Source organism: Malus sylvestris, chromosome 14 (genome assembly GCF_916048215.2).
Source record: "Malus sylvestris chromosome 14, drMalSylv7.2, whole genome shotgun sequence".
In the NCBI taxonomy this organism is placed as follows: domain Eukaryota; kingdom Viridiplantae; phylum Streptophyta; class Magnoliopsida; order Rosales; family Rosaceae; genus Malus; species Malus sylvestris.
Genome location: NC_062273.1, coordinates 17,748,111 through 17,768,869, shown reverse-complemented (window position 1 = coordinate 17,768,869; position 20,759 = coordinate 17,748,111). Strand labels below are relative to the sequence as shown.

At 36.4% G+C, this 20,759-nt stretch overlaps 1 protein-coding gene across 1 annotated transcript; it reads left to right on the top strand.

Annotated features, from left to right (window-relative positions):
* The first annotated feature begins 11,148 nt into the window (after window positions 1-11,148).
* Window positions 11,149-11,742, top strand: LOC126599072 (uncharacterized). Its single transcript, XM_050265431.1, has one exon. It carries the CDS (start codon window positions 11,149-11,151, stop codon window positions 11,740-11,742), a length of 594 nt encoding a protein of 197 aa, XP_050121388.1.
* The last annotated feature ends 9,017 nt before the right edge of the window (window positions 11,743-20,759 follow it).

The following is a 20,759-nucleotide window of genomic DNA, read 5'->3' as shown; positions in this document are numbered from 1 at the left end:
AAAGAAAAAAATATATAATAAAAAAATATAAAAAAATATATATATAAAATAAAAAAATAATAAAAAAATAAAAAGGGGATGGTGCGGATTGCACCATTGAAAAGAAAAAAATTATAATAATAAAAAAAGAATATAAAAAAAAGGAGGGACCATCTGAAAAGAAAAAAAATAAATAAAAAATAAATATATAAATTAAAAAAAAAAAAAGAAAAAAAGAAAAAAAAAAGGATGTTGCGGATTGCACCACATGAAGAAAAAAAAAACAAATGCATTGAGAGAAATAAAGTCCATTTCATTGATTTCTCTGGAAAAATTACAGACGGAACATTTACATACCAAAAAAAAAAAAAAAAAAAAAGAAAAGTGCAAACAAACAAAAGCCTTCATTGATCAGGTGGTGCCTCAGTACTCGGCGGAGCCCCAGATCGGAGAGGCACCAGAGGGTGATTATTTAGAGCATCATCACTCGGTGGAACCCCAGAAGGAGAAGGCACCGAAGGTTGATCATTTGGAACTTCATTACGCGGTACAGCCCCAGAAGACGAAGGCAAATGCTGCTGGAACAAACCCACAAACCTCCGATGATCAAGTAAAATCTGACCATCAGATTCCTGCATCTGGTCAATCTTCATCTTCATGTTTGTCGCATAGCTATGTGCGAGCTTATGAAACTGTTTATTCTCTTGCTTGAACCCTCTAATCTCCTGTTTGAGACTTATCACCTCAGCTGCCAATGATTCAACTTGACGGGTTCGAGCAAATAGGCGTTGGGCCATATTAGACACAGAACCTGCACACTGCACACTGAGAGCCAAAGAATCCTTAACAGCCAACTCATCAGACCGTTTGGAAAGTAGTCTGTTATCTCTGGGAGTGACAAGGTTTCGGGCCACCACCGCAGCAGTCATATCATTCTTCACCACCGAATCCCCAACGATAAGAGGACCAGTAGGGGATATGAAGGATGGGCGCCATATGTTGTCTGGGGAAGGCGGGACTGCCTCTTCACCAAGATTTAAGTCAAAACGATGGTCGGAGGGTCCAGACATTTTCAAAGGTGTTGAAGAAAGAAGAGGTCAGACAAATCAAGATCTTAGAAGTACAAGAAGGGAGTTTTCTACAAGCAAAAAATTCAAGTGTGCTTTGAAACGAACTGCGTGCCTCTATAAAAATCAACACTCGACGGGAGTTCAGAGATTGAAGAAACGAGCTCAGAATTCGAAGAGGCAAGCTCAGAAATCGGAGAAGCATCTTGCTTTTCCAGACGCGTTAGCACCCGTCACGCGCAAACTCAGCTTTGCGGAAATCACGGGCAGTTTGTTAAAGCACCAATCCCAGATATCGAAGAGGCGCCAGTCTTTTTCAGCCTCGTCAGCACCCGTCACGTGCAAACTCAGCTTTGCGGAAATCACGGGCAATTTATCGAAGCGCCGATCCCAGATATCGAAGAGGCGCCAGTCTTTTTCAGCCTCGTCAACACCTGTCACATGCACACTCAGCTTGGCGGAAATTACGGACAATTTGTCGAAGATTTTTGATAAAGAAGAAAGCACGTGAAGGCATACTGATCAATCACGCATTGGTTGCCGACATGAGTAAAAGAATAGTACCTCTACAGGTACTAAAGAATTTCCTATAACTGTCCACCTTCACCCTCCATAGCATGGCAGACATACATAACCTTTCTTCATCTCCGAGAACCTTTCTTCATCTCTGAGAATGCCTTCCCAACGAAGCCTCTCGAGTTACTCAATGTTTCTTATTCCTTAGGGTACCTCTGCAAACAAATGACACCAAAGCAAAAGTATCTCATATCACCAGGGTAGAAAGCAAGAGTATCTCATATCATGCGTTCTCCCTGTCCTTTCCTTTGTCCTTGTTCTTACCTACAAAGACAAGGATAAAGAAAACAATATGCTGGAACCTCCACTCAAACTCGGATGCCACATTTGCCTGAAGAACAGATAAGGCAAGTGAAAATGATACCTTGCAGCATGTGGAGACAACGTGCAGAAGAAACAAGCAGAGAAGAATGCAGTCTTCACAGTCAACTCAGTAGAAGGAGTCCGAGCTGAGGAACTCAAGAAGCTGCCACATCTGCCTGAAGAAACAAGCAGAGAAGAATGCAGCCTGCACAGTCAGCTCAGCAGAAGGAGTCTGAGCTGAAGAACTCGAGAAGATGCTACATTCTGCCAGAAGAATAGATAAAACAAGGGAAAATGATACATTGAAGCATGTGGAGACAAGCACAACAAAGCACGTGTCGATTCATCCGCTACTTCTTCAAAATCAAAAGTATCTCATATCATCAGGTTTGCAATCACTCTGGGTGGAGGACTCGTTTTGACCCTCAAATTCTTGGGTCGACTTGCTAGGCGTTGTGGGCTGTATGTGCCGTTTCACCATCCTTGGATCAAATCCTTAAAGATCAAGTCACCAACTGGAAGAAGAACCCATCAATCTTGAAGATCATACCATTGACCAAACTGCTCAGGTGTGAATTAGAAAGATTGAACAAAGCAACAAGCCGTCACCTTCACCTCGTGCCTGCTTGCCATGTGTTCGAGTCAACCTTCAAGAATCAAGCCTCAACGGCCCTTGAAGAAGTTTCCGGCCAAATTCAAGATCAAGCCTCGACGGCCCTTGAAGAAGTTTCCGGCCAAGTCCGATTCAAGATCAAGCGTCCACCATATTTGAATCAAATCCAGTTCAAGAATAAGCTGTGGAAAATCAACAATTAGAGGAATCCAGAAAATCCTCTAACCCAGTTCAAGATCAAAGCTGTGGAAAGTCAACAAGCGCAACAAAATACGTGCCGATTCATCCACTACCAAAGCCAAAGATCATCTACCACATGAAGCTCCTTGTGGTCCAATTTCAACCTTCAAGATCAAGCCTCGACGGCCCTTGAAGAAATCTCCAACCCAATTCAAGATCAAGCCTCAACGGCCATTGAAGAAATCTCCAGCCCAATTCAAGATCAAGCCTCGACGGCCCTTGGGTCGACATCTACATTAAGGGACTTCAAAACGCATCTCCTACACGTGACAAGCACATGTATACGACGCGCCTTGAAGTGGGGGCATTTGTAGACATCGAAATTTCGGTAAATAAATGTTGACCGATAAATCAAAGTTTCAACGCTCATGTATTACATAAATTTTACACGTAGCGTGTGTCTAAACAAAAAATTGAAATAAATTGGAAAAGTCATCAAATAGGACACGTGTCAACACCTGGCAGAAACGACTTATTTCATATGGAATATTATATTCAAAATTAGGCCTTGGAAATTTCTATAAATATAAGGCTAATTCATTCATTTGAGGGGAGGAATTCATATTACACCTTGAAGCTCTGAAGCTCTGAAACTCCGAAGCTCTCAAGCAATTCCTGAAAGATCAAGAAAGCCCTTTTTGATCAACAATCATCCACCTTCAAGATCAAGCCCCGACGGCCCTTGAAGAAAGTGTTCTTCGTTCTTCGTTCATCATTCTTCCAAGATCAAGCCCCGACGGCCCCTTGGATCAACAATTATCCTCCTTCAAGATCAAGCCCCGACGGCCCTTGAAGAAAGTGTTCTTCGTTCTTCATTCATCATTCTTCCAAGATCAAGCCCCGACGGCCCCTTGGATCAACAATCATCCACCTTCAAGATCAAGCCCCGACGACCCTGTGAAGAACTTCCACCAAATTCAAGATCAAGCCCCGACGGCCCTTGAAGAAAGTGTTCTTCGTTCTTCGTTCATCGTTCTTCTAAGATCAAGCCCCGACGGCCCCTTGGATCAACAACATCAACAAATCCACACGTCCAATCGTTCTTCAAGATCAAAGCCCAAAAGCCCCTGGAGATCCGTTCATCACTGTTCTTCAAAGATCAAGCCCAAAAGCCCCTTTGAAGATCTGCTCAAATCCACCTTCAAGATCAAGTCCACGGCCCTTGAAGAACGTTCATCCTTAGATCAAGCCCAACGGCCCTCTGGATCAATCCCACATCCACAAATCAACGCCTTACGGAGATTGAATCAGAGGATCAAATTTAAGAGAGATTGTAACCCAAAATCATCAAATACAAATATTATTTTGTGCACGTTGTTCTTGTATCTTTCGTTTCAGGAAAATTTCGTGTTTACACCAATGTATTGCTTTCAAAATTTGAGCTCCAAACAAAGTCACATGTCAGCAATCACCTAATCGATCATAACACCATCGCAAATATGAAAAACATAAACAATTAAGTCAGCAACATGATATGCCATCCCTTTCATACAAACACAGATTGCAATTCAAATATGCCACATTATTTACAAACAATTACAAATCGAGAAACAATTAAATCATCATCATGAATCGCAATGTAACATGAACACTATCAATTAGAAAAGACAGAGCTACATGGCAGTAAACATACAGAGAGGAATTGCTTAAGATCCTTCCCAAAAGAAATCTTTCACATGATAACAAAAGAGCAGTTGATCTCTGATCTAATTGCAGACACAATCTGCAGAACCAACTTCTATGGAATTTGAACTTATGAAATGTGGGGTGGAGACCTGAATGTAACAATTTGGTGTTAAGTGAATAATTCTAAACATATAAAATTTACATCATCACACCCGAACGCAAACAAAACAATTAAATAAAGAATCGAAGGCATGCACAATCTAATTAGACAAATAAGTGAACTTTTCCATGTCGAAATTCAAAAGGCCAACAAAAATCTCTCTTACGTTAACAAAACACACACACACACACACCTGTGTTTTTATTCTCTTCCAATGCTCAATGAGCAAGGCAAGAAGAAGCTCAGGGCTGGAAAGAAGCTTCCAAAGAGAACAATCTATAAAGCAGACCACAAAAATTACACAAAACCCAAAAACTAAATAGTAAAAAAAACCCTAAAATGAAAAAAAAAACCCACTAATATTCTATAAATCATAATATGAACCGCAACCCATCAATCATTTCCTAAAATAAACTGCAAATCACAAAAATTACCTACCCCAAATCAGCCTGAAAACTCACCAGGAAACCAAGGCTTTTATGGGCTTAAAATTTCCTTCGAATTGGGACCAAATTCACCGTTTTTCAGCAAGAGGTTGACGTGCTTCGTAGTTTCTGAGAGAGAGAATCGAAGAGATTTCTAACGACTTGGTGGTTTTTTAGCAACACAGTGCTGACATTGGTGATTTCTGAGAGAGAAAGCGAGGAGAGAAAATGGAGATAGAAGTAGAGTCGAGGCTATGTCGTAGAAGCAGAAACGATGGCTTCCATGATCATCAAGCATGACCGCACACGCACAACCCCTACCCCTTTAAACACCATTTCAGAACTGTCGATCCTCTTCAAATAGATTGATCGATTCCAGAGACAGAGAAATGAGGAGTAAGATGATGGAGTCGAGACCGTTTGTGTCATTCTCGTGGGGTCTGCGAGACGGAAGAGACAAGGAAGGTTTGAGAAGGAAATGGAAAAAGGCCGGCTTTACCGTCGTTTTGAATTTTTGTTTAGTGCCAATTTTTTTTTATCTTTTTTGGGGGGTTTGTAGAAGAATGTTGCAATTGCTGATGCTTGCACACATCTCTTTGTAAATATAAAAGATTTAAAAAGAAAAAATATATATATGGAAGAGGGAGAAGTTTGAGAAAAATGTTAGGTGTGGAGTGGGAAAGTTTAGGCGCGAAGCTAGAAGCCATTACTTACGATCAAGGAAGAAAATGCCGATAATATCGGTGATATTTCGCCGATATTATCGGTTTTTCACGGTAACGATATTTTAATAGGTATCCAATTGGTTTTCGTCTAAATATCGCGATATTATCGATAATATCGCGATATTTCCGAAACTATCGCAATATTTTCGATAATATCGCGAGATCAAAACCCAAAAATATTTAAAAAATGCTGAGAAGTCTCAACAGATAACTACACTTGATCTTAACCAAAAGGGCCGAGCAAGGCATGCTTTCCCAAGCTAGGGAATGTGGCTTTTATAGGCATGTGTGCTTGCTCATTGCCCTTGTGTAGGCGATGTGGGATTACAGAAACCAAGCTTGGGAATGTGGCTTTTATAGGCCTATTTGCTTGCTCATTGCCCTTGCGTGGGCGATGTGGGATTCACTGGCGGAGGGAGTAAAGAACCAGGGATTGCATCTTTCTATTGCTTGCTAAAACAAATATATATATTAGGGAATTATGCATCTTTCTATTGCTTGCTTTCTAAAACAAATATATATATATATATATATATATATATATGGGAATTATGCATCTTTCTATTGCTTCAAGTCCTGCTTTCCAAGTTTCAAGCATAAACCCATCTCCCAATTAGCTTTAATATTTTATCTAGCTATCTCCTTAACACAAATTAATAGCATTTAAAATCAAAGCAATATTTCGCCTTTCTTTGAATAGAAAACATTCAATTTTAATTATGAAAATTAAAAAAAAATTCCCCTTTTCTTTTTGAAATCTCATACATTTTATAATCCTAAATTCGAAATCTATTCAACAAATAAGTTTTAAATTTCTTTGTTTCTCTATCGTTTCTTCTCTATTCTACATATTACATGAGAGTTATGGTTCGTAAAGTTTTTATTTATCTCATTGAATTTAATAGTATAGGCAGCGGGATTATAATAAACGATTTTAAAATATAAAAACTCGTCAAGAACAATTATAATTTTTGTGTGTATGTAATATTATATGTGCATATGTTGTTTTGAATATTTGATTTTGAGATATATATTAGCCTTGTAAATACCATCCGCTTAAAAAAATAAAAAAAAATAAAAACCTTTATGAGAGGCCCCTCCTCGCCAAAAATTCTAGCTCTGCCAATGGTGGGATTACAGAAACCAAAACGTTTTGCTGCGACTTGCGAGGGCTGGTACATGTGAACTTGTGACTCCAACTAGGTAAGACTTAAGAGCCAAATCTAATTTGGGACATTCTATCCTATATTTGTGGACAACGATCAAATGCTAAAGATTAAACAAACACAATATGTTCTACTGCTTAGCAAAAAAAGCTACAAACCCTTTGCTTATCAACAAAAAAAGACAAGTCCTTGCACTAGATATACTTTCAAATTACGTTGAGTAGCAACCTGATATATGTATTCGGACGAATTATAAAACAATTGACACACTCCTGGCTTCCAAAATTCAATTCTTTTACTTTATATAAACTTGAAAAAACATAATCGGCATCCAAATTAAAGTTTAGTCTTATTCAACGTATTGATTTTCAATCGTTAATTGATATACTATAATTTGGAACTTCAACGCCTAGACGCATGCTTATGTGTAAGAAATTTAAAGTGTCAAATTCGGCACATTATTCTTCATCATTTTATTCACTTCCTTTTTTTTTTTTAATATCCTAAATAAAACCTCCCAATATTGTACTAATTAATTATATATAAATGATTATGGTGTGTTTAAACTTCTTTCATTAATTACTACATATTTTCTACACTCACAATGTTTGCCAGCTCGCTATATAATCAACTTAAATCAGTTAAATCCATCATGCAATGCATTTCCTTCCAATTTTTTGTGATAAACTAATAGATAATTGACTAAATAAACATCCTGCAAAGTTTCATTAAAAATTTCCAAGTTTTTCTTACAATTTCCGTGGTTTCCATGTAATTTTTATCGATATCGATATTATCCCGATATTTCCATCGATATTTCCGTGTTTTCGGACTACCGATATTTCCGATATTACCGATATTTTCTTCCTTGCTTACGATGTATAATTCGTGCCATAAAAGGTAGGGACTCAAATATATAGAAAAATCACTTTACAACATAACACGATGCCTTAAAAGAGAAGGAAAGTGTGTCGTATAAATTGTCAAATATGACATACAACGCTTAAGCCGTAAATATTTTTATTTAATGACTTGCACAAAAGTGATGCCGTGAATGCTACATTATGTGCAAGCATTACGACATGAACTTTACGAATGTCGTGAATAATATCATTTAAGGCATGCCAGTACTGTACGCTATATATTTCAAGTCATAAAAGACCCAAACTGTTGTAGTGAATTAAGAAGACTCTTGATATTGGTGCTCTTGAAACAGGGAAATGATTAAGATAATAGTCTTATACGTCCTTGTGGTATACGTTGGAACTCACATTATGGAACTGTAATTAGTATTATTGTTATGTTTCAACCCGTAGTGCAGGTGGATTAAAGGTGATTGCAACCAAGATAATTTAAGTGAAACAAATAGGTTATTAAAAAAAAATACAAACTTTTGATTTTGTGTTTCACCTTTTTTTTATGAGATTTATATTGGAAATTACAAATAAGTTATCATAAGCATTATAAAAGAGAAATCAAGATATTTTGAATACGGTGACGTTAGTGGAAGTATGCAAGCAAATACTACAATTTTCGGGAATGATGACTTTGAGAGCTTGTTTCATGATGCATGAAAGTGTTGTGAGGAAAATATTGTTCCTCACAGGGAGGATTTACATTTCGTATCGGAATATCAAAGTGCAAAGTTGAAAGACTCGCAAACTTCCATTACTGTCATGTGGACTTTTATTTTCAAGTCTTTGATATACAACTAAAAGAAATGAGTGATTGCTTCAATGAGGTAAGCACCGAGTTGCTTCTTTATATGGCATGTTTGAGTCTTGTGAATGATTTTGATTTTTTTTGCGGAACAAAGAATAGTTCATTTCAGCCAATTTTATCCTCCAGATTTTGATTGTGTGGACCTCATGAATCTTCCAATTCAACTTAACAATTATATTCATGATATAAAGATGCATAGTGAGTTTCCATCATTGAAGGAATTAGTGATCTTTCAAAGGAATTGGTGAAGACCGAGAGGTGTGGAAACTACAAGTTAGTGTATAAGTTTCTTATATTGGTCTTTGTATTATCGGTTGCAATCGGTTCAGTAAAGAAGTGTCTTCCGCTATGAATATTGTCAAAACACCACTGCGTAACAAAATGGGAGATCAATGATTGAGTGATAGCTTGATTGTTTACATTGAGAGATATGGTTTTGCTTTTATGTATAATGAGCCTATTATGTGACATTTTCATGAATTGAAACCTCGCCGGCAACATTTGTAGAAAGACATCAATATTGTCTACCATCTAAAAAGATTTGGTTCACTACATTTTATTAGAACCTTGACTTACATCATGATGATGATGATGACGACGACGATGATGATTAGAGTAGTGCGTTGGACTTAAATCAAGATGTAGACGACGAAAATGATAACAATGATGTGCTTGACTTACATCATGATGACGACTATAATGATGATGAAAATATGAGCGTGTGAAGATAGTAGTGTGCTTGACTTACATAATGATGATAACGACAATAGTAAGGATATTGGCCAAAAGACTCAACAACAATAGCAATGCAGATGTGGCCCGAAAACTCTTGTATCCAAGAGCAGCAACAACAGCAACCATACATGACGATGCATGATCAACAATGGATGGAACCATGCAAGCCCTACTTGAGGCATCCGTCCTTACTAAATGCACTTCGAAGAAAATTTTGAAAGGGTCAATTATCGATCAATTCTAATATAATTGCTCCTTAACTCTTATAATTTACAACTTTGTAAACAATTAGAACGAACTCAAGTTTATGAAAAAAAATTAACCTGTCTTAACTATCATATTTCTAGTGTTTCTACCATTTAATATATCTAATATGGATAATGCTTAGGAGTTAGGATATGGGTTCATTGCATCACCTTATACAACATGGAAATGCCTCAGTACAATTGTAAATGTACTGTTTGGTAAATAATTGAACAAATATTCTAGATATTGTGTTTTATTGTTTTGTTGATTGTTTTAGCTTGAAGTCACCCCACTAATAGTAATTATTGGCTCCGTCCTTGATCAACGGAGTCTATATTGGAGCAATAGGTACCCACACTACAAAGAAAACAGTTTTTAGGCAAATAAATTTAGTTGTGCAAACTGACATTTCGTTGCCTTAGGTTTTGTTCAACAAAAATTCGTTAGGCAACCTTCGTTGCGCGAAACTTTGCCGACGAAAATAGAAGCCGTCAGCTAATAGTACTTTGCCCAACAAATGTTCTAGCGATCCTTTCGTCGAGCAAAATTGCATTGTCCAACTTTGCTTGACGAACCTTACATGCCCGACTAAAATATTTCATCTAGCAAAGTTTTAATTTACCAAAAAAATAATAAATATAATATATTTAACCCAACCTAAATTTCGTCAGGTAAGATTTATAAACAAAAATAAATTAAAAAATGTAAAAGGCTTGCCTGACGACATACATCATCGCAAACTGTTGACTGAGATTGACTTAAGTGAATGCCACATAATCTGCCACATAATTTGCCACATAATCTGCCATGTCATCAATATTTCTGTTGAACGTTAGTTAGGATGGTTATGTGTAGCTTACACAGTAAGCAAGGTGGTTAGGCTACTAAAGTGATATAAAAGGCTGATTGCAACTTAATGTTTGTAAGAAATAATCATTCTATCAATACAAAACCTTTCATATTCTTTCTAGTTTTATCTCTAAGTTTTCTTCTACATTCTCTGTATTGCTTCTTTCTTCTTCTTTCTGCGATTCTGATCTTCTCTGTTAAGATGGTATCGAGCCAAGGTTGATTTTTTTTTGGGGTATTTTCTTCCGCTGAGTAATTCTTTGGGATCGATCGTTGAAGGCTTTGTTGGAGTTCTTGGAGGATTGGCGACGTTTTTGAAGGCTTGCTGATAAATTTTGGGTCGAGGGTCTTTCAATCAGGTTGTTGGTTTCTTTCTTTACTCTTTGCACATCAAGTGTTTGAGTTTTTGCTTCAGTGAAGATATATGGCGAATTGGGATGTTTCTTTTGGTTTTTCATATATGGGTTATTTTTTGGATTCGATTAAGGCTGATGCCAAGATTTGTTGACAATAGAAGAATTATATTTGTGGTGTGATATGATTGAAGTTGACCATTTGTGAAATTGCTGAAATTTTAGCTTTTGAAGTATATACATATAGAAGGCCGATGCCAAGAAGTAGTGAGAATATCTTGAAGAGTTGATAATTGTTGAAGTTTGGAATTAAACAGATTTGTGATTGAGATTGAGATTGCTTGTCAGTAATACGTGATAAAGATGTTTGATAAATCAGTACGCATTGAAAGTTTGCTTGGTATGTTAACTGTGAAGTTGCAAGATGACAATTTTGTTAAGTGGAATTATCAGTTTCAGTCGATTTTACGAGGGTATGATTTCTTTGAATTCTTTACTGGTGAGTCTCCTTGTCCACCAAAGTTTGTGATTAACACTAAGAATGGAGTGACTACAGAAATCACAGACGCTTATAAATCTTGGGTTCAAAAAGATATGGCACTATTAAGTCTGTTAATTGCTACTCTGTCGAATGATGCTATGGAATATGTAATAGGGTGTAAAATGTCTCATGAATCCTGGATAAATTTACAAGACCGTTATGCGTCTGTGTCAAGGGCTAGGATCAATCAACTCAAAATTGAGTTTCATACAATTCAAAAAGGCAGTGATTCTATTGACAAGTATTTGCTTCGGTTGAAAGCCATTCGTGATCAGCTTGTGTCTGCAGGGGAGAGGATTACTGATAATGATGTTGTTATTACTACTTTATCTGGATTACCACCGGAGTTTGATATTGTAAAGACTGTAGTTTTAGCAAGGGAGACTTCTATTCCGCTGAAAGATTTCAGAACGTAGTTGATTGGTGTTGAATCTGCTATAGAAGCAAGGGTCACTACTCTGGCAAGTGGCAGGGCTGTAATGTACGTTCAAGGAGATAGGGTCAAAGGTGTTCATTAGAATTCCGGGTATTCACAAGGAGAGAGTTCAAATGCTGGATCACGAACTGGTGATACTCAAGGCTATCAAGGGAACAATAGGTTTCAAAACAAAAATGGGTATAATACTTCTCAGGGGTCTAATACTTCTCAGAACTACAACAAAAATGGTTATGGGTCTTTCAATAATTCAAGGCCTTATTTCAATGGGAATAGACAGAGATGGGGAAACAATTATAATGGTTCTTTTACTGGGAATAGGTCATCTTGGAGTGGTAATACAACACATGACTGCTTAAGCTCCACCTCCACCTCCACCTCCTTCTCTTACTGCATTTTCTGCTTAAGCTCCATCTCACATGACTGCTGCAGAATATGGTCAGAATGTTCAACATTTCTCTGCCGCTGATACATGGGTGTTGGACACTGGTGCTTCACACCATATAACATCTAATCTTGGGAATCTAAATCAACCTGTGCAGTACAATGGTGATGAGAAAATCACTATTGGTAATGGGGGAAGGTTTGACTGTTAATCATATTGGTTCTACAACACTTTCAACTCCACATCATTTAATGTTTCTCAAGAATGTCTTACATGTTCCCACCATTACTGTTAATCTCTTATATGTTAAGAAATTGTGTGAAGATAATCATTGCTGGTTCATATGTGATGAGAGTGTATTTTTTATACAGGACAAGGCAACAGGAATGATATTGTACCACGGCAAGAGTAGGGGAGAGCTATATGAGATCCATGTGACTGTGTTTTCAAGAAGATTGGTTGCTGGTCAAAATAAAGTTGTTGCATTACTTGGGAAAGCTATAAAGACTTCTGTTTGGCATAAGAGACTTGGGCACCCATCTGCAGAAGTGTTTGATGTTATGCTTAGAAATGTTAGACAGACTGTTAGTGAAGATTCCTCACCTTCTGTTTGTTCTTCATGTCTTTCTGGAAAAATGTGTAGACAACCCTTTCCTGTCAAAGAAACTAGGGCTAGTTTTATGTTTGAAAAAGTACATTCTGATATTTGGGGGCCTGCTCTAGTTAAGTCTCTAGAAGAGTTTAGATACTATGTAAGTTTTGTGGATGAGTTCTTAAGATTTGTATGGATCTTCCCTATTATCAATAAATCCGATGTTTTCCAAGTATTTGTCAAGTTTTTTGCATTTGTTACAACTCAGTTCAATTCTGTAATTAAGTGCTTACAGATAGATGGTGGTTCTGAATATATGAGTAACAGATTTCAGTCCTTTTTGGCACTCAAAGGAACTGCACATTCAATATCATGCCCTTACACACCTCAGCAGAATGGTCTTGCTGAGAGGAAACATAGGCACATCGTAGAGACTGCAATTACACTTTTAACCGAGGCTGAAGTTCCATTATAGTTCTGGAATTATGCTTCTAATCATGCTGCATTTCTGATCAACAGAATATCGTGTAAGGTTTTGGGGATGAAGTCTCCATATCAGTTCCTGTTTAAACAAGACCCTGTGTTGCATACATTGAAGATATTTGGATTTGTAGTTTATCCATTCTTAAGGCCGTATACTAAACATAAATTGCAACCTAGGTCTAAGCAATGTGATTTTCTTGGTTTTGTGGCTGGATATAAAGAGGTAGTCTGCTATGATTTGAGTAGTACTAAACTAGTATTGTCAAGACATGTGGTGCATGATGAGACTACATTTCCATTTAAAACAAGACTGCAGTTGTCTTCTGGGAAGCTCAGTAAGGTCCAGAGTACAACAATGTCTCCAATCATTGTTCAAATACCATGTTTTGCTCCTGATCCCACAACATCTCCAAACCATGCCGAGTCATATGCAAATCTAGAAATTATGGAAGACCAACCAATGGATAGCTTACAGGTTCCAAGCTCATCAAGTCAAGATTCCTAGAATCTCAATGCTCATACTCATAGCTCTCCTACTCTCTCAACATCAACTCCAAGTACAATATCATTGTTGCCTGTCCATAGTCCTTCCCAGTTAGAGGTAATACTACCAATCTCTTCTCCTATGGTTGAAACTAATGAAGAATCAGCTCATAATATGGTCACCAGGTTGAAGTCCGGTGCCATTTCAAGAAGATCTTACACAGGTTATATTGGCTCATTTCCAGAATTACAAACTCTACAGATGGATAATTTGTGTCACTTTACTGGGGGATTTTCATTTATTGCTGTAATAAAAGATTTGGAGGAACCATCAACATTCTGAAAAGCTTCTACAAGCCCACATTGGCAAAGTGCAATGCAAGAAGAGTTTAATGCACTCAAAACTCAAGGAACTTGGCAGTTGGTTTCTTCTCCACCAAACATAACCATTATTGGAAGTAAGTGGGTATATAAAGTTAAGAAGAATCCTGATGGAAGTGTATCGAGGTATAAAGCCAAACTTGTGGCTCAAGGTTTTTCCCAAGAACAAGGCATTGACTACTCAGAAACTTTTAGTCCAGTAGTACGACACACTACTGTAAGACTCATTTTATCCTTAGCAGCTATAAATAAATGGGAATTGAGGCAGTTAGATATCAAAAATGCATTTCTGCATGGTGACTTATAAGAAGAGCTGTATATGAAATAGCCTCAAGGATTTATTGATCAAACTAAACCCCATTATGTCTGAAAGTTGATTAAATCGTTGTATGGGTTGAAACAAGCCCCTCGGCCATGGAATTCAAAGTTCACGACCTATTTACCAGCTTTGGGATTTGTAGCATCTTCATCGGATACCAGTTTATTTGTGAAGAATGATGACAAGGATGTGGTGGTTCTTTTACTATATGTGGATGACATCATTTTGACAAGATCAGATGCTAGCAAAGTTCAGTAAGTTATTGATGATTTGGCAGGTGTTTTTGACTTAAAGGATATGGGCAAACTTACTTACTTCTTGGGACTTCAAATTCACTACAAGGAGAATGGAGACATATTTGTGAATCAATCAAAGTATGTTAAAGATCTTATTCATAAAGCTGGAATGGAGTCTTGTAAACCTGCAAATACACCATGCAAACCTCACAATCAAATGCTATTGAATGAGGGCATACCATTGTAGGACTCTACATTGTACAGAAGTTTAGTTGGTTATCTCACATTTACACGTCCTGATATAGCTTATGCTGTGAATTCAGTGTGTCAATTTATGACTGCTCCGACAGATATACATCTCACTTCTGTCAAAAGAATTATTCGATATCTTCAAGGCACTGCAGAATGTGGAATTACATATGCAGCTGATACTGACATACATTTGACAGCATTTTCTGATGCTGATTGGGCTGCTGATTTGAACACAAGATGATCTGTGACTGGTTATGTGGTTTATCTTGGTGGGAATCCAATCTCTTGGCAGTCAAATAAGCAATCATCTGTCTCTCGAAGTTCTACAGAGGCGGAATACAAGGCACTTGCTCATCCTGCAGCAGATGTGGCATGGATTTGGCTAATTTTAAAAGATTTGGGAGTTGCATTACCTATTCCACCAACTATATTCTGTGATAATAAATCTGCAATAGCACTCAATGCTAATCCGGTGTATCATTCGAGAATCAAACACCTTGATACGGATTATCATTTTGTCCATGAAAGGGTGCATAATGGTGATCTGTTGGTTGAGTATCTACCTACTGATGAACAGACCGCTGATATTCTTACTAAAGGATTACATAGTCCGCCATTCACTTGTCATTGTTTCAATCTCAAACTTGGTTTCCCTAGTTGAGATCGAGGGGGGATGTTGACTGAGATTGACTCAAGTGAATGCCACATAATCTGCCACATAATCTGCCATGTCATCAATATTTCTGTTGAACGTTAGTTAAGATGGTTATGTGTAGCTTACACAGTAAGCAAGGTGGTTAGGCTACTAAAGTGATATAAAAGGCTGATTGCAGCTTAATGTTTGTAAGAAATAATCATTCTATCAATACAAAACCTTTCATATTCTTTCTAGTTTTATCTCTAAGTTTTCTTCTACATTCTCTGTATTGCTTCTTTCTTCTTCTTTCTGCGATTCTGATCTTCTCTGTTAAGACAAACCTTTTTAAATACAAAAATACTATAAACTATATTAAATTATGTTTAATTTTAATTAAATAATTTTTATTATATTAAATCCACAAGATACCACAATACAAAAAAAATTCATTTTATTATTAAAACTAAAATGTTTGTACAATTGTATTAAAATGAAAAAAATAAATTTAATCTCGGGACTCTGGAAGGCGTCAATCTCTAGAAATTATTAGAAATTATAAATACTGAAAATAACCGCAGAGCCAGCTACTCATTCATCCTATGCTAAAAAACATGGGGTGAATTGTTCAGAGCTTCTTCATGAGTTTCTAAAGTCTTGTAGTGCATGCGCAACTTGTACTTCCACTACTTGAAACACTGATTCCACAGCCAAGTTATATTGTCGGACATATTCGGCACTTCCAGATGGATCTCAAAGTTGTTTAGAAGTAGACAAAATACAAATTTCATTTATTATAAAAGTACACTAATTAAATAAGTAATTATCTCGAATAAGTAAAATTATTAAAAATAATAAAATTTAAAAAACAAAACACATTTACCTTTATCGCCTCCTTTACCTCGGTGGAGACATTCTTCCATTTAGAGGTTGTCATGGGACACCTGTTGGAAAATTTAATAATAATATTATTATATTAAATTTATTAATTGAATGGAAATTAGAAGTGGAGTCTTTTGGTAGAAAGAGGTATCTACTCAAATGAAGAGTTGCAACTTTTGACTCTTCATGAATAATCACATGCTTTCAAAAGAGGTCTATCACATTCTATAAATAAGGAAACCCCCTATAATCACAAGATAACTTTTCATTGTTTACATAATCATACATAGAGTGCATTAAATATTAGAGTCTCATTAAGTCCATATGAGAGAGTTTTCAACACAATCGTAGTTCATGGAGCCTTGTGATTTGGAGTGCTACTATTACAAGGACGTGATCGTTGTATCTTGGGAGACATGCGCCGATCAATCATGAGCACCGTAGTGGGGCGTAAACTTGTCTTAAGGACAAAGTGTCCAACACTTGCCTTATTTTCTAAGTTTTTCTAATCCATTATGTCATGTTCATTTAGCATTGGTTACTCATGTGCATGCATTAATTTTAATATATAATTGCATGAATTATTTCTTAAATTTTTATGTGATTTAATATAGCAATTAGACCCTAATTTTCCAACAATCTTAAGAGAAGTTTATGGTTTATTTGCTATATTTAAGGTTTAATGAAAACATGTAGAAACAATATGTTTATTGGTTTATTTGCTATATATTGGCGAGACAGAATTTTGAATGTTCTTCCTTGCGTCCAATATTGTTATGCATATTGATTACAATAGTGCTGCCTATATATCATATATTAATTTACCATTCGAAGACATATATATTGTGAAGCGGTGCATTTGCTTGTCTAATGAATTGTATTCTTATCATATTACTGATTGGTATTTGCATTTTATATATGAATCAATATTCATAATTATGATATTAATCTTGGTGCATGCTGACAAATTAATTATTTAGTTCTCTTTGTTTGACAAGCCAATTTCAAATATTATATCATCTGTCCATTTTACATTATCACAGAATGTGCACACAGTTTCTCATATATGCTTGTCCTCTTTCTGGATTAATTTGGTTATGTTTATATTCTCGGTACAGTTCAGGCTTAAAGGAATGTACCTGTAATAGTTGATTGTAATTTTCATGTTAAACCTTTTGAATGCAAGTTAGTTTCTGGAATAAAACAAAAGTAGTGGAACGATTTGACCATTCAAATAGTATCTCATCAGGCATATTGTTTATCTAAACATAATCAGAATGTTTGCCCAGATTGGTTACTGATTGGCTTTTCAAATTTTGACGAAGTGGTACAAGTGAAAGGATATCAAAGGCTGGAAATTGCATCCTTCTGCCCAAGCTTAAAAGGAAATGGCTATAACTATTTCAAATCCGAACAAATGCATGAAGGAAAGAGTTGCCATCTTTCCAAAACGTTCGAAGGTCATGATGACTTATGGGTCTTTTGCGAGACAGTAACCATTGCGTTATTACAGAAATGGTGTGGTTTGATCATTTTCCGACTAACCAAAGATATCAATGGTGTCGTATGAGTGGCATCTATTTGTTTTGTTGCATGTGTGAAAAGCCACTATATGGCAGTTACTGTCCAAACTGTAAATGGTTTTCAATATCATCTTTATGCTAAAGATGTAAACGGTGGTGCATCAGACTCATAATTGTTCGTGAAAATATTTGTGTGTATATATTAACGAAATCTTCATATAGAAGACATTTCTTTCTGAAATGGGGTACAGTTTCAGACTGGTGCCTTTTGGAATTAGCTTCCGTAGTAGACACATCTTTAATTGTAGTCTTAACCATTATTATAATAATGTTGTGATTAATTTTATGAGTGTGGTTGTTTAATTTCAAGAAACAAAAGGTCTAGATACCTTGTTGCATGTTCAAGAGAGGTGCTTCTCATAGAAAGGACTTGTGAGGCTTGAAAGCCTAAAAGAAAAGATAGATAAAGTCTATCTTAGTTGCTCCTTACTTCTTAAAGTAGAAACGTGATCGATTTGATGATAATGTTAAAAGTAACCACAATTATCGAAGAATTGTGGGGGTAGTTTATCTATTTTTGAGGTATGAGATTTACTTAAAGAAGAATGGAAATATAATTTGCTAATTGAATGAGACAATCAAAATGTCATTTCTTATAGTGGTAATTTTAAGGTATTGAAAGGTTGGAGATCTTCTAGCAAATACCTTAAATGTGGGGGAATGTACCCGAGTATTAGCAAATTACTTTGTAAGTTCTAACATATGTTTTGAAAGACTTAACATTGGAAAACAACTACTCTCAAAGGAAATAATTTCCATGCATGGGTATAAAGTTTGTGATGGCCATATAATGAGTAGTCAACCTAGTGGTACCAATTAATTAAAGGTTTAACTAGAAAGTAAGTCGTATCATCGAGGGGAATGGGTGAAAAGCCAATGTCTTTAAGAATCACCATAATGGCAACCCAACCTAACTGACTGGAGATCCCAAGATCTAGGTTCAAAGGAACAATCGAATTGTGGATGATTAAATGGGAGCATTGAGGAGATAATCTCCTACCCATGTCCTATGATGAAACAGTGTTATCTGCAGTGTATTTAGGATAAGCTTTGCTTTTAATGATTCCTATACTTGGAAATAACAAGTGGGGTATTGCAGTATACTCTTAATGGGAAGTCACCTATCTTAAGTGAGGAATGGGGCCGTTCTTGTGAGAATTTTTTGAAGGTCTTAGTTCTCTAAAAGCACTCATGAGAAATCAAGACTTGTTCAGGGCTAAAATGAACACAACTGAGCAACCACAAGGTGTCTGGAAGGGTATTGTGTGATTACTGTTGTCTTGGTTTACACAAACGGCTGAGCAGTTCAAGACATCGCGTTCACTGATTAGCCAAGTAAATCTAATAGTAATTCACTACGGAAGGTTCAAAGCCAAAAGCCACCTATCCCGATGTGGTACTTTTCCTACTGAATTCTCCCTCTTGTGTCTGCATTGTCATTTGCATGGTATTGAGTCAATTTCCATTCATGTGGGGGATTGTTGGAAAATTTAATAATAATATTATTGTATTAAATTTATTAATTGAATGGCAATTAGAAGTGAAGCCTTTTGGTAGAAAGATGTGTCTACTCATATGAAGAGTCGCAACTTTTGACTCTTCATGAATAGTCATATGCTTTCCAAAGAGGTCTATCACATTCTATAAATAAGGAAGCCCCCTATAATCACAAGATAACTTTTCATTGTTTACATAATCATACATAGAGTGCATTAAATATTAGAGAGTCTCATTAAGTCCATATGAGAGAGTTTTCAACACAATCGTGGTTCATGGAGCCTTGTGATTTGGAGTGCTACTATTACAAGGACGTGATCGTTGTATCTTGGGAGACAAGCGCCGATCAACCATGAGCACCGTAGTGGGGTGTAAATTTGTCTTAAGGACAAAGTGTCCAACACTTGCCTCGACCGTATTTTCTAAGTTTTTCTAATCCATTATGTCATGTTCATTTAGCGTTGGTTACTCATGTGCATGCATTAATTTTGATATATAATTGCATGAATTATTTCTTAAATTTTTATGTGATTTAATATAACAATTAGACCCTAATTTTCCAACAACACCTAGTGCGAATGATGGCTCACATTGTGTGATACAACTGCATATGGACTTTAGGGTGCGTGCACATATGTTCTCAATTGTATTCAACCTTCATTCTTCCTTCTCCCCTTATGGGGATATTTCACAATCTCGGGATCAATTTCTAAAAATTTCAATATTTACTAAAAATTTCTAATATTAGTACAAATTTATAATATATGAAAAAAATTTATATTTCCTAAAAACTTCTAATATATCAAAAAAAATTAATTTCCTAAAAATTTCTAATCTTTCCTATGTATAAAAAATTAATTTCCTAAAAATTTCTAATCTTTCCTATGTATAAAAAATTCTAATTAATATTTCCTACAAACTTCTAGTATTTCTAAAAAAAATTATAATATTTCCTAAAACAACAGTGCATATCCCTTCCATCTACCCCACCTTTTTCACCCTCCCCCACACTTGTCCCTTCCCTACACCACCCTCCCCGCACATGTGCTTCCCCACCCTCTCCCCCTCCCCCAAGGTCGGACAACAAAGAATCTTGGATCGAGTTTCATTACGAGAGGTTGCAAGATTTTTGCTACTGTTGTGGTATGATTGTACATGTGAACTCAAATTGCTTATTTGGCCTAAAAGAGGAGGTGCGACTGGATATGGGGAATGGACAAGAATTCTAGCAGTTTGTGATGTGTATAACGTTCCTAGGCCGGTTGTGATC

Bases quoted from the DNA above. Each gene is read 5' to 3' on its own strand.
- LOC126599072 (XM_050265431.1), top strand. From the start codon at position 11,149: ATGTTTGATAAATCAGTACGCATTGAAAGTTTGCTTGGTATGTTAACT.